Source organism: Neopelma chrysocephalum, unplaced genomic scaffold, assembly GCF_003984885.1.
Source record: "Neopelma chrysocephalum unplaced genomic scaffold, ASM398488v2 Primary Assembly neopelma1_94994, whole genome shotgun sequence".
Classification (NCBI taxonomy): Eukaryota; Metazoa; Chordata; class Aves; order Passeriformes; family Pipridae; genus Neopelma; species Neopelma chrysocephalum.
The window spans coordinates 1,486-2,739 of record NW_020923696.1 but is presented as its reverse complement, the minus strand read 5'-3'; the positions used below and the strand labels follow the sequence as shown (position 1 = coordinate 2,739).

At 60.2% G+C, this 1,254-nt stretch overlaps 1 protein-coding gene across 1 annotated transcript in view; it reads left to right on the top strand.

Moving 5' to 3' along the window:
• LOC113980700 (nuclear RNA export factor 1-like) overlaps positions 1 to 424 on the top strand; it is a gene marked incomplete at its 3' end in the record, with an annotated part of 1,514 nt that extends 1,090 nt beyond the window's left edge. The window contains exons 4-5 of the mRNA XM_027707904.1: positions 4 to 111; positions 200 to 424. Of these exons, the coding sequence (XP_027563705.1) occupies positions 4 to 111; positions 200 to 424 (333 nt within the window). The remainder of the gene's footprint in view (positions 1 to 3; positions 112 to 199) is intronic.
• Positions 425 to 1,254: the final 830 nt, after the last annotated feature.

The following is a 1,254-nucleotide window of genomic DNA, read 5'->3' as shown; positions in this document are numbered from 1 at the left end:
CAGCTGCAGTCCCTGAACCTGGGCAGTAACAAGCTGTACCGCCTGGACGATGTGGCCGAGTTGGCCCTCAAGGCCCCCGGGCTCAAAGTCCTCGACCTCTCACGCAACGAGGTGGGTGCCCCCCGAGACCCCCCGAGACCCCCCCCCCCCCCCTGGCCCCCCCCCTGCCCCCCCCCTGACCCCTGTGGTGCCCCCCCAGCTGAAGTCGGAGCGGGAGCTGGACAAGGTGAAGGGGTTGAAGCTGGAGGAGCTGTGGCTGGACGGGAACCCCCTGTGTGACTCCTTCCGGGACCAGGCCAGTTACATCAGGTCAGTGCCAGCCCTGGGGGGGCCCCGAGGGGCCCGGGGGCCTCCCCCACACCCACACAGCACCCCCCTGAGCAGGGGGGCTCGGCAGGACCGGGACACCCCCCCCCCGCCCCCCCCCCCCCCCCCCCCGCCCCGCCGGCCCCCCGCCCCCCCCCCGTGTGTCCCCCCCTCTTTGTGTCCCCCCAACCCCTCTCATGTGTCCCCAAAACCCCCCCATGTGTCTCCAACCCCTCCATGTGTCCCCAAATCTCTGTGTCCTCAAACCCTCCCTGTGTGTCCCCAAAGCCCCTCTGTGTGTCCCCAGACCTGTGTCCCCAAACCTCTGTGTGTCCCCAAACCTCTGTGGGTCCCCAAGCCCACCCATGTGTCCCCACATCTGTGTCCCCAAACCCCCCCTGTGTGTCCCCAAACCTGTGTCCCCAAATCTCTGTGTCCCCAAACCCCCCTGGGTGTCCCCAGACCTCTGTGTGCCCCTAAAACTCCCCCTCTGTGCCCCCAAAATCTCTTTCGTGGCCTTTTCCAGCCCGTTTTCCTGTTTTCTACCTTTTCCTTTTCTTCTTTTTTTTCCTCAGTGTTTTGTTCCTCTTTTTTCTTCTTTTATTTTCTCTTTTTTCTCTTCAATTTTTGTGTTGTTTTTTTTCCCATTTTCTCCCTTTTCCCTTTTTTTCTCCCCATCTTTTTTTTTTCTCTTTTCCCTGTTTGTTCTTTTTTTGTTTTTCCTCTTTTTCTCTCTCTTTTTTCCTCTTCCCTTGTTCTCCTCCTCTCTGGAGCTCCACAACTTCTTCTCTTCCTCCCTCTCCTCCCTGGGGGTCCCCACAGCCTCCTCCACACCCCCCCCTTTTCTCCCCCTTTTTTTTTTGGGGCTCCCAAAATTCCTCCTGTGCCCGGGGGGGTCTGGAGGCCACGTTGAGGGTCCCCCCAGGGATTCCTTTGTCCCCCATAAGG